Source organism: Astatotilapia calliptera, chromosome 3, assembly GCF_964374335.1.
Source record: "Astatotilapia calliptera chromosome 3, fAstCal68.1, whole genome shotgun sequence".
Classification (NCBI taxonomy): Eukaryota; Metazoa; Chordata; class Actinopteri; order Cichliformes; family Cichlidae; genus Astatotilapia; species Astatotilapia calliptera.
The window spans coordinates 66,787,369-66,797,811 of NC_137424.1; the positions used below are offsets into that span (position 1 = coordinate 66,787,369).

Sequence of the window (10,443 nt, forward strand, 5' to 3'; positions counted from 1 at the left end):
TTATGCCCCGTCCCCACTGTTTGCTTCCTTCTTCACTCATTTTGTAACAGAGTATGTCCCTCTCTCACTCTCAGACTAAGCAGTGTTATTAGTCTTAACAATGTTTCAAAACAATCTAGCATCTATCACACAGCAACACCCAATGGACAGTTTTTGTAATGTCACATTTTAATAAGGCGATAACGTGAAACAACACAGCAAAGACTTGCACAATTCAAAATAAAGCTAATACAATATATCAGACTATCATTAATTTCACAAATACTATTTTCCCCATGTTGCCTGTTTGTTCAGATGCTCAATCTGAATGTTGATTACTTTAGTGTAGGCTGCAGTGAGCTTTAGTTACTGCAGTGGGAATTATTGTTTTTACAAATTACCTTCCCACCCTTAAAGAAAAAGAAGCATTCCCTTCGCATACTTGATGTGGGTACGCATTGCACTAACAACCTCCTCCTTTTTGTCAATTTTCTTTTCACCATGGCTAAATTTTAATATGAAAGCAGCACTTTTCCAGTTTAGGTGGAAGTGTTTAAAGTGGTCCGTCTTCAGTTGAATTCCATTTTATTTATATAGTGCCAAATCACAACAACAGTCACCTCGAGATATTTCATATTGTAATAATATAAAAATCTTACCATAATGCAGGAAAAAACCTCAACAATCAGATGAACCTTTGTAAACAAACACTTGGCAACAGTGGGAAGAAAAAACTCCCTTTTAACATTAAGAAACCTCCAGCAGAATCAGGCTCAGGGAGAGGCGGCCATCTTCCATGACTAGTTGAGGGTAAGGGGATAAAAACAGGACAAAAGACACACTGTCAAAGAGAGCAAGAGGTTAATAATGTCACAATTTCCAGGGGCAAATCGTGCAGAGAGAGAGGAGTGGACTCAAACGCAGACATGGATGCAGGAGAATGATTTAACAGAAAACAGGCCTTTATTTTGGCTGATAAAATACACTACAAACGCGTGGAACACAGAAAACTAACCTGAACCCACTGACACACAGAGACACGGAGGGAATGAAAAAAGAGAGAGATACTGAAGAAACGCAGCTGGGAGAAATCAGAGCTAGTGAGACAAGGGGACGAAAAACCAGACCCACAAAAAAAAAATTCCTGCATATTTTTTAAGTGAAGGACAACCTGGTTACCTGGTTCAAAACGACTTCCTCATAGTATTACTGGAGGTTAAGGCAATGGCATCCATATCAAGAATCTGGTTAGATACCGTATTTCAAAGATATTAGGTTACAGCTTATCGATTTAGTGATATAGTATTTGGAAGGTTCAAATAAATACAGGCCCCCCTTTTTATTTACATTCTGGTCCAGTGTGATCTACGTATAAAAATTTCACAAATGACTAAACAGAAAGGTTTCTCGGTTTCCCAGCTGGCCGCCCTATTCTGTATAAGTCACCAGAGGGCAGCAAAATACAAGGGGAAGAAAAACGTATGGGCTCCTGTGCTATTGTTACTTTAAAACCTGTGATGTAGCTTAAAAGCACACTATGCTGCCTTTATAGGTTTTAAACATGTCGACGGGTTAAAGATGGTTAATAAAATTTTACTTTGACATATTCTACGCAGCAGTGTTGGTGCAGACTATACACACCCCCACCGCAGAACAGACAGCAGAAAACGTAAACAGCCTCTCTGATTGGTGGATTCAAATTTAGCAGTTATGTAAGCGAATACATTTACTATCAACAACAGATATGTCTGTATAACATTAGGCTACTGGTTGGTCATTAAATAACATGTACAACTAAATTCAGTGATCTGCGAGTAAGAAAAACTATCATCGAAATGAAGTAGAGCAACAGAAGTAGCAAAACATTTGAATCGCAATGTGATCACGTGATTTACAGGAACGGGTGCAGCTCAGCAAACCTCCTCGAAATAGCACTCAACGTCCACACGCACACGCGCGCGCCCAATCGCAGGATCTACAGTTCAGCCGCTTTTCGGTGGCTTACAACTGAAGTTTAATCAAACTTATTATTAAACTTCAATTGTTTGCTGTGATGGTCGTTATCACACTCACACAGCTGAACAACATGAAATGAGAGCGAACATGGTGCCCTTCCTGGTTTTGCTGTTTCTCTGTCAACGGATTTCTGCCACCGAAGGTACGGAAGTATTAGGTTAATGTATGTTATATGTGCCGTAAACTGTGACACATCTTTTTTGGTACTGTTCTTTTACACAGAGATTCTGGAAGGAATTTAGCAGGTTTGTTATTGTCCATATTTTAAGGGAGTTTTCTTTACGATGGGAAAATGTTTTATTCTGTTTCTTTAAGTTCCCAAAGAAGTATGATAAATGTTTTTTTATGATAAATTTGTTAATACTTTTAGCTAAATTTTTTATCCATAAATGTAAGTTTACTAACAAAACACCATATTTCTGTCATTATTTTAAGGATGTGGAAATGTACATACATTCAATATCAGACTCCACCAACAAAAATATGGAACGCCAGGACTGCCATAATGAATTAATTAAATACACCATTAAATAATTAATTAAATGTGGCAATAATTAATTAAAAAAGGAATTAATTAATTAAATAAATAGTTATGACACATGTAATTAATTAATTGTTGACACATTTAATTAATTATTTATGTATTTCACATTTTAATTAATTATTGACACATTTAATTAATTATTTAATGATATATTTATTTATTTCATTTTGGCAGTCCTGGCGCCTGGCTCTTATCATGAAATAATTTTATCTGTCAGCCTCACCCATCAAACTCAGGGGGCGGGGTTAAAGCTGCCCATGCAGCTTCTCTAACATTTGATTGGTTGCCGTGCAAAGTAAGTCAAAACAGGTCGATCCTAGATAATCGATTGCTTGTGTAGACTTGGGGCAGCCAGTTATCCCAGAATGCAGATCAAATCACAGGCAGCAATGGTGGTGGTGTAGTTTTTCTGTCACCAGCTACACTTTTAACAGTGTTTTAGCCGCGAATGTCGCGACGTATGTCTGGTCAGGTTGTCAACATAGAACATGTTTGCAAAAGTGCTCAGATGTTTTCAGAGATTTCACTAGCTCTGCTAACAATTAGCATGCAGAGTGCACCGAGGGGGTTACGTTAACCGGTTTGTTTACATATTCCACTCTCCGTGTTCCACATGTTGCATTCGCAGATTCTCATTTTCACCGAACGATCGTCTCTTTCCGCCTGGTCTTGTGTCTCTGTGCTTCTGTAACATAAAGAACGAGCTGACATTTTTCTCACGAAACCAGCGATCAGCTCAACAGACCCTCAGTTTACCTGCATGCATCCTCCTCCTCATCTGTCAGCTGTTTAACACCTGCTGCTAATTCAAGAAACACGCCTACGTTACCTGGTGATAGTCACAGTTTAACTGGGCAGCCGGTGCTCGATATAAAGCAATGTCAGCGCATTTTTCTGCACAAGATAAGGAAATATAGTGTTTTCCCCGAGCGCAGAGCTGCTGGAGCTTGTTTCCTTACAGAGCACTTTATAGGCGAACAGCTTTATCAGCGGCTGATGTCCAATCACCGGCACACAGCTTTCAAACCTCAGCTGAGTTTTAGCTCTCAGTGGTTAAACGCTGGACTTCATTCACTCAGGTTCTGTCTGTCGGGTCACGTTTACTTCGCTGTTTTATTTACAACTGAGCAAATCGGTTTGGCTGAGGTTAAAGTTACGTTTCATAACTGCATAGTTTCACAGACGTTTAATGGTTCACTGGCACATGTGTTAGACTGAACTATCATCTAAATATCATCTGTTTTTAATAGTTATTCAACTGTATTCTAAGCACCAGCTGTCTGTTAGAATGTGATTTTTTTTCTCTCTGTTGGCAGAGGTATAAAAATGCGCAGGAAAATCTGACGTGCATGGCAAACTTCACCGACGATATTTAGGGAGGAATAAACACACATCAAACATAAATGAACCATTTGCCTGTCTCCATAATTGAGAGCATTTTCTCTTCTTATGTCAACACTCTCTCTCTTTTTTTTTCTTTTTTTTTTTCTTTTTCGGTCATGTTATGTTTACCTGTCAAAGGCTTGTTACAAACTATGAAACACATCGTGCAGACTTCTGGATGTTAGAAGAAAACTAATACTGCTCATGAAGGAGACTACAGGCAGGAAGGTGTCCTTTAAAACTAAACATGTTAATAGGACCTCCCTATTTATATCATAGTTTATGATATAGCACATGTATTTCAGTAATAGCCTGCTGATTTCAGTGTAGTGGTGAACAGTCGCACAGCTCACGTAGGCGTTATCTGTGATACTCCTTAACTATAATTTATCCAAGTTAACTTCAGTTAACCATTCAGACAGTTCTTTTGCAATGAAAAACATAAACACAGCTGTTAACATTATAGCTGCTTATGCAGTAACCATGGTAACCACGGACTGAGCGGCTGGATCGACGGAGGTCAGACAACAATTTTACATGTATGATCTTAAAACAGGACACAGCCACTATACGTGCTGGCCTCATATCAAATGTGAAGGCAGACTGAGTCTATGTTTGACGTTTGTTTATATCTAATCTTCCTTTTCAAACATTTAAACAGCAGCGAGTCTGCAGCTGAGGGAATACAAACTCAAATTGTCGGAACAGGTTTGCTCGTTTCTTGGATTCATTTGGTGATTTATTAAATGTATAACTGTTATTCTAATCTGCTGCTGAGTCTCTTACACTTTTCTTTATGCTGTATATTTTCACGTCTCTGGAATAGTTGGCAGTTAGATAGTCAGCTGGGAAACGTTGTGTTAACTCATGGAGCTGAGGATATCGTGGATATGCTGACCTCGCTGCGTGGTGTACAGAGCGAGGTCAGCATGATTAATATTCACAATAAAAATATTAGCCGAACATCATGAAGTCTGTATGTGTTTCATAGTGTCGAACAACCTTTGTACAGTTAAAGCCAGCAGTTACTACATGACGGAAACACCAACGTTATCTCTTTTATGTGTTTATACACAGGTCACGCTGATTACTGAACAAAAACCCAAAGATCAGATGTTAAACAGATTTATTTGCTCTCTCTCCTCCTTAAACATGTTTTTAATGTTAGTTATAATTCAGAATTGGCGACTGAAACACGTAGGACACATAAGAACATCAGGAAATAAAACACCGATAAATATAACCTCAGTAAAAGAAGTCAGCGGGGGTTACTACAGCTGTGTACCGGGGCCTGCGCTTTGTCGGTGGGATTGCTTGCGAGGCGAGCGGGTCTATCCCACGCTTTGCCGTGAGACTGGGCAGACATCTCCGAAATCATCGAAGCACTTTTGCAAAGAGGCTGTATCTTGACAAACCGACCAGACACATGAAGATTAAACCACTACATTCTCGGCTAAAAAAATATTAAAACGGTATTTGGTAACACACAAACAGGGTTTTTCAAAGCTCAGTTCTGTTAGCTTCCACATGCCGGTTGTTGTGTGCTAGAAACAATGGCCACCGGGCCAAAGCAATGGTTTTGACTCGATCAGCGTTAACCCCGCCCCCTGAGTTTGATGGGTGAGGCTGACAGATAAAATTATTTCATGATGAGAGCCAGGCGCCAGGACTGCCAAAATGAAATAAATAAATATATCATTAAATAATTAATTAAATGTGTCAATAATTAATTAAAATGTGAAATACATAAATAATTAATTAAATGTGTCAATAATTAATTAATTAAATGTGTCAATAATTAATTAAAATGTGAAATACATAAATAATTAATTAAATGTGTCAATAATTAATTAATTACATGCGTCATAACTATTTAATTAATTAATTAATTCCAATTTTAATTAATTATTGACACATTTAATTAATTATTTAATGGTGTATTTAATTAATTCATTATGGCAGTCCTGGCGTTCCATACAAAAAGGCTCTCAAAACAATATATGTATGTGAATTTTTGCGTGTATTCTTATAATTGTTACCTTTTTCTTTTACCCCTGGCTTTGTGTGTTCATGTTCTGTTGTTTTGTATACTTCATCTGTTCGTTATGTGTGCGAGATCTCGCAAAACAAACTCGGGATCTCGCAAAAGTTTTAGCCGCATTCTTCGGACGCCGGCTCGAAGCCGACCGGGAGGTCAAGGCACGATGTGCCGGGAAAGCGGTGTTCCTCCCGGCTGTAGTAGGTCTCGACCTCCCGTTAGGTTCGAGCTAACGTACGATTCATCCACCTGTTATTTATCAGGTTCGCGGGGAGTTGGTTCCCAAACTTATTTTGGTATGTGCTTTTTTTCACGTCACGCTGTGTGCCACGTGATTGTTTACATGAGATGAATTGCAGAATGTAAGAATCATGTGCCTTAACTTGCCTCTTCCAAGCACCAGTTAAGTCGCCTATAGTCTGTTTATTTAGAGAATGTGACGTTATTCAGTGCTCCTCCCAAAGACCGTTGAGGCTGTTTGTGTCACTCCACAGAGCTTAGTGGTTCCTCTGGAAGCAGGTAGCTCTGATTGGCTGCTGTTGAAATAATAGCCTTTAACCTCTTCTGGGTTGTTTCCGCTTTCAGATCTGAAAATTATCACAGCTGAGTCTGGACAAAAGAGCGTCACTCTGACATGTCGAGCTCCAAACAACAGCAAGAACCTGATAGGTGTGGAGTGGAATAGAGCTGACCTGAAAGAAGAATATGTCCTCTTGTATCGGGATGAGCAGTTTGTCCCAGATTACCAGCATCCATCTTTTAAGAACCGGGTGGATCTGAATGACACACAGATGAAGGATGGAGACGTGTCTCTGATTCTGAAGGATGTGATTACTGCCGATGATGGGATATACGTGTGTCGTGTCCTCATCCCAGGAACAAAGCGCAGAAAGAGAACTGCTGAAACTGTCAGGAGCATCAGACTGAGTGTTGTTCCTCCAGGTGAGTGAGTAGAGTTGAGTGTGTGTGTGATCAGAGGTGAAGCTGCTTCCTGGTTGTTGATGTTTGTTTCTAAAGATGTTGTTGATGAGACTTTGTAGAAAGCAGCTGGTCTGAGTGATGTGATCAGAGTGCAGTAGATAATGTCTGACAGCAGTTTGAAGAGGAAATGGATTCTGTTCTGTTCTTCACTCATCACCTACCTGACAGCTGACACCTCACACCTGTTTCTCACCTGCAGGTCAGTCAGGAGGACTCACAGAGGATGGAGGGAAGGAGGATGGAGGGAAGGAGGATGGATCTGTTGGATTAATCGTTGGTCTGTCTGTTGCTGCTGTCGTCATTGTTGCCACTCTTGCTGGTTTTTTGATCTACAGAAAAAAAAAGAGTCAGAGTCCATACCAGCTTCCAGCTGAGCTGTAGTCTATTTGAAATGTTTCAAAGCTTTTTTTACATCTTAACTGTGAGTCTTCTGTTGCTGTTCCAAAGCTTCAGTGGAGACATGGAAATATGACCTAGCTCCCGAATCTGGGCCCTGCACTATGAAGTGCGTTCAATTAACACCAGGGTACCTTTTCGTCATCTGCATTAATTTACGCTAACATTGGCAATGAGGATGACCAGGTTCACATGAACGGGATAGCATGGGCGATATCTCACCATCGCATTGATCATTGTAGCCGATTGGCTGATTTTAACATTTTTTTTGTTTTGTTTTCTAAACTATTAGAAAAATATGAAGAGGTAACACATAAAACAGAAAAGTAGCACTGCTGCAAACAAGGCAGAGAAGGAGTTGAAAAGCAGTGCATTTCATTAGATTTCATTTTTAGTTTTAAAAGTGCTTTGTATGTGTAAGCTTGAACAGTATTGGTCAGTAAGACTGACCCTTAAAGGCAGGAAGTAAAGACAGGAAAATGGTGAGTGTGTGTGAGCAAGTGGGAGAAGATGTAGTTTTAGTACTAGCAGGCATTGTAAAGCCCAGAAGTACAAAATGTTTGCAGGCAGAAGGTTAGAATAATTTTTTTTGATTACATTAAAAAAAAAAAAAAGCTGCATCGAAGAATCTGTATATATTGCTGATGCTCATTGCGGAAACACAGACTTGTGAAACCTTCTATCCACTTGCACAGGTCAGAGGGATCCTCCAGGAATGATGATGGTAATTTCTGAAGACTTATTGGTCAGAAGCCAGTGATTTCATCCCTGCTGATCTCCAATCTGGATCTTAACCTGATCCGCAGGTATGAAATCACTGCTTTCTGAGCAATCAATTCTCTATGAAATAACATCACCGTTCCTGGAGGACCCCTCTAATCTCTGCACTAGTACTAGGAGAAATTTATCTAGCGTTTGTTTTTCTGATGAGCATCAGTAATAAATACAGATTTTTAGATGCAGCTATTCATTTTGTCCCCCCAGATTAACGATGTACCAGTAAGACGTGAACCATTTTTTTAGTATAGAAAAAAAACAGGTTTAATCATAAAGTTACCTGGATAGCACAAAATTCCGCTTCTGCTATGTAGAATAAAGCACTTCATGAACTTTTACCATCTACCTAATCATCCTCATCTGACAAACAAACAGCAGAGGTGATAAAAAATGAAAATGGATTTTGGATCCATGAATTTAAGCATTTCCATACTATTGGTGCAATAAGGGTGTGTTAGGCAAAAAATGAAATGAAAAATAAATAAATATAATAAAAACTTATAGAAATTAGATATAAATAAAAAAAAACAGTAAAATATATCAACATAATCATGCATCAGCCTGAACGATGCAATTCATCACTTTGTGTGAGGAGCTGAAAATCCACTAGAGATCTACAGATGTGATGTTTGAATCAGAGAGTTGTCTGATAATGATCCAGAAACCTGGATCTGTCACACTGAGTCAATTAGAATACAATAGCCCTTTGTTGTCATTGTACAATTAAATTGTAAGTGTTCCACGCCAACTGGGAATAAAATATAAATGCTAATAGGAAGGAATAAATTACAAACAAGAAAAATATACATAAAACGATTATTTTCTTTTCAATATGAATGCCATGTTTGAAGCTAAAGCAGGTTTCTCAGCTAAACGTACTATACATACAACGTATACTATATATACAACGTTCTGACTCGTTGACATTCTTGACATTATTTAGCAGTGGCTCACAGTTATTCATAGGTTTAACAATGTTATCTCCCGCTGTCTCAAAAGTTAACACATACCAACTATGCTTATGAAGAAAACCAATTAAAAACCGTAAAAATAATAAATATTAAAAAGTAACATGTATTGAAATTAAAACTAAAATAAATTAAAAACAATAACCCAAAGTACTGAGATCCCTTTGAGATATGGGATAGGCTCCACGTGCTCTTTCTTTCTTTCTTTTTTTATGGTTGTTCATATATTTCATGTTCATTGGCTGTCTTTGTAGATGTTATCTTGGATAATGGAGAAGATTAGCAAAAAGTGCATCCTGATTTAAAAAAAAAAAAATCCAATATCCATCTTCCTTCTTCCACTTGTCCAAGTCAGTGTTGCTCAGGGGTTGGAGTTTTCCAAGGTGTGATATGTATAGGTACTATGCTTGTATCTATATTTTGGTTCATTGGCTGTCTCTGTAGATGTTATCATAAATAATGGAGGAGATTAGCAATCTTTTTTTTTTTTTCTTTTTTTAAATCAGTCTTCTTCCAACCCTCTCTCAGGGTTGTGAGGGAGGGGGCCTGGAGCCTATCCCAGCTGTCATAGGGCAGGAGGCTCAAATGCACATTGTTTCAGTAACAGTGCACCACTGTTTAAAGAAAATAACATTGGCTTAAACCAAATAAGGATGAAGCAAGGACTTTTGGCAGACAATGAAGGATTTGTGAACAACTGCTACAGCCTTAAAATTTAATGAAGCTCGTTCCAGATTTGTTTAAAATATAAATTTCCCCCATTAAGACTGAATAGGATTAATGTAAAACGAATAAAGTATCCTGCTTATTTTTGACTTCTATCCTGCAAAAGAAAACCTAAATAAATAAATAAACAATAATATAACACAGTTCCTGATGTTTGTTGTCTGTTTTCCTGCTTTGGTTCTTTACTCTAGAAGTGAATTTGACATGTTCAACATGTTCATGCGGGTCTAAGAGAAGCTGCAGCACTAAAGGTTTAAAGATAATTGATCGCGCCTCTCCCTGAGCCTGATTCTGCTGGAGGTTTCTTAATGTTAAAAGGGAGTTTTTTCTTCCCACTGTTGGATAGAGGATAGAGGAGGGACGTTTACCATACTGTAACTTTGAAAGTATTTGTTCCTGTCATTCAGGGAAGTAAAATTTTCTGTAATCAATAAAGGGGGAAATCTGCTGTTGCTGTTAAAGGAACTTTAGTCATATTAGTGCTATAACAGCAGCTACTCAGAGACTGAAACCCCAGAGCAGACGCAGCACACAGATCTCTGATAAAACTGGCCGTGAGAGTGGAAACTTTGAATGTCAAACGTGCAAAGTTTCCGCTCTCATGTTTCCTCTGGTGGCTCTGTGAAGTCACACCA

The 10,443-nt window shown here is 38.5% G+C and overlaps 1 protein-coding gene across 1 annotated transcript; it reads left to right on the forward strand.

Annotated features, from left to right (window-relative positions):
• The first annotated feature begins 1,807 nt into the window (after positions 1 to 1,807).
• LOC113019550 (V-set and immunoglobulin domain-containing protein 1-like) lies at positions 1,808 to 9,954 on the forward strand. The gene is made up of 3 exons (XM_026163307.2): positions 1,808 to 2,137; positions 6,546 to 6,902; positions 7,141 to 9,954. The coding sequence occupies exons 1-3, from the start codon at positions 2,071 to 2,073 to the stop codon at positions 7,320 to 7,322; spliced, it is 606 nt and encodes a 201-aa protein (XP_026019092.2). The 5' UTR covers positions 1,808 to 2,070; the 3' UTR covers positions 7,323 to 9,954.
• Positions 9,955 to 10,443: the final 489 nt, after the last annotated feature.